This window comes from Zosterops lateralis, assembly GCF_965231275.1.
Source record: "Zosterops lateralis genome assembly, chromosome: 30".
NCBI classification, from domain to species: Eukaryota; Metazoa; Chordata; class Aves; order Passeriformes; family Zosteropidae; genus Zosterops; species Zosterops lateralis.
In genome coordinates this window covers 2,003,147-2,005,410 of record NC_139790.1, presented here as the reverse complement: position 1 = coordinate 2,005,410, position 2,264 = coordinate 2,003,147, and the positions used below count along the sequence as shown (strand labels likewise).

General features: G+C 59.8%; 1 protein-coding gene across 1 annotated transcript; it reads right to left on the bottom strand.

Annotated features, from left to right (window-relative positions):
- Positions 1-715: 715 nt before the first annotated feature.
- Positions 716-1,966, bottom strand: LOC310920437 (D(1) dopamine receptor-like; the record flags this gene model as incomplete). Its single annotated transcript, XM_083880405.1, has 1 exon — positions 716-1,966. One exon carries the CDS (start codon positions 1,964-1,966, stop codon positions 716-718), a length of 1,251 nt encoding a protein of 416 aa, XP_083736531.1.
- Between the last annotated feature and the right edge of the window lie 298 nt (positions 1,967-2,264).

Here is a 2,264-nt window from a genome sequence, read left to right as displayed (position 1 = left end):
GGTCAGTGCAGGGATGTCCCAGGGAATGGTCAGTGGTGGGGATGTCCCAGGGAATGGTCAGTGGTGGGGGATGTCCCAGGGAATGGTCAGTGGTGGGGATGTCCCAGGGAATGGTCAGTGGTGGGGGATGTCCCAGCTCCCCAGGGAATGGTCAGTGCAGGGATGTCCCAGGGAATGGTCAGTGCAGGGATGTCCCAGAGAATGGTCAGTGGTGGGGATGTCCCAGCTCCCCAGGGAATGGTCAGTGCAGGATGTCCCAGGGAATGGTCAGTGCAGGGATGTCCCGGGGAATGGTCAGTGGTGGGGATGTCCCAGGGAATGGTCAGTGCAGGGATGTCCCAGTTCCCCAGGGAATGGTCAGTGGTGGGGATGTCCCAGACAATGGTCAGTGACAGGGATGTCCCAGGGAATGGTCAGTGCAGGGATGTCCCAGCCCCTCAGACAATGGTCAGTGGTGGGGATGTCCCAGCTCCCCAGGGAATGGTCAGTGTCCAGGGACATCCCAGACAATGGTCAGTGCAGGGATGTCCCAGCCCCTCAGGGAATGGTCAGTGGTGGGGATGTCCCAGCCCCTCAGACAATGGTCAGTGGTGGGGATGTCCCAGCTCCCCAGGGAATGGTCAGTGTCCAGGGACATCCCAGACAATGGTCAGTGCAGGGACATCCCATCTCCCCTCACCCTGGACACCTCCCACCCCTCTTTCCCCCTCCGGCCTCACTGGAAGGCGCCGCTGCCCATCGGCACAACCCTCCCCACCCGGGCCGGGCTTCCACACTCAGGAAAAGCCTTCAGAGGAGGAGAAGAGCCTGGAAAAACCCTCTCCGGGTCCACCTCACCCTTCTCCACCTGCACCACAGCGTGGGGCAGCACCTGGGGCTGGCTGGGGCCCTCCCCATCCCCGAGTTCAGCCGTGTCGGGGTGGAACGACACCAACTCATTGCTGAAGGTCACAACCTCCACGGCAGAGGAGCAGAGGCCACCACAGCCCAGCAGGGAGGAGAAAGCCCTTCGGAACTCGGCGTTGAAGGCGTAGATGACGGGATTGAGGGCAGAGTTGGCCCAGCCCAGCCAGGTGAAGGCTCCCAGCACAGCCCCACTGACACACGGCTCGGGCTCGCAGAAAGGCACCAGGCAGTTGAGCACGAAAAAAGGCAGCCAGCAGCACACGAAGACTCCCACGATGACGGACAGAGTCTGGAGCACTTTGGTCTCTTTCTTGAGGTTGATTTTGGGGGAGTTTTCCTGCTGGAAGGCACGTCCAGGCCTCTCCAGGGAGGAGACTCTGCGGAGCTGCCGCCGCGCCGCGAGGAACAGGCGCCCGTAGGTGCCCAGGGTGACAATGACAGGGATGTAGAAGCTGATGAGGGATGAGGACACAGCATAGCTCCTGCTGAGGCTGAAATCACAGCTCTCCACCTCCACAGAGCCATTAAACCCCATCTGCTCCCCATCCCTGTGCCACCGCAGCTGCACGGGGACAAAGGAGATGAGGAGGGACAACAGCCAGGCCACGGCGATGGTGACAAAAGCCACCCGCTGTGTCACCCTCCTCTGGGGGCTGGCCATGGCCTGGTACCTCTCCAGGCTGATGAGGCACAGGTGGAGGATGGAGGCCGTGCAGCAGGTGATGTCAAAAGCCACCCAGAGGTCACAGAAAGCTCCAAAAGGCCAAAAACCCAACACGTCGCTGGCGGCTCTCCAGGGCATCACCAGCACGGCCACCAGCAGGTCCGACATGGCCAGGGACACCACGAACAGGTTGGTGACCTTGGAGCGCAGGTGTGGGGAGCTGAGCACGGCCAGGAACACCAGGCTGTTCCCCAGGAGGGTGCACAGGGTGAGGAGGGACAGGCAGGTGGCTGTCACCACCTTCAGGGACACTGAGGAGTGGTTTTGTTCTGTCCCGTTGGTGGCGTTGAGCTGGTTCTGCCCGGTTCTTCCTGCCCAGGGGTGAAACTCATCCATTTTTCCCTGTTCTGCTGAGTTTTTTCAGCTGTTCAAGTCTCTGTCAGCATCCAGAGCTCATTTTGCCTTTTTTGCTGCTCCCAACAGAACGTCTGAAGCTTCAGCTGCAATCCAGTCCCACCTGCAGGGCAGGAGAAGTGATGGAAGCTCAGAGTCCTTTACAGTCCTTTTCTCAGCCCTTTTCTTAGTCCTTTTCTCAGTCCTTTCCAGCCTTTTTGTCAATCCTGTCCAGCCCTTTTCTCAGCCCTTTTCTCAGTCTTTTCCATCCCTTTTCTCAGCCCTTTCCAGTCCTTTTCTC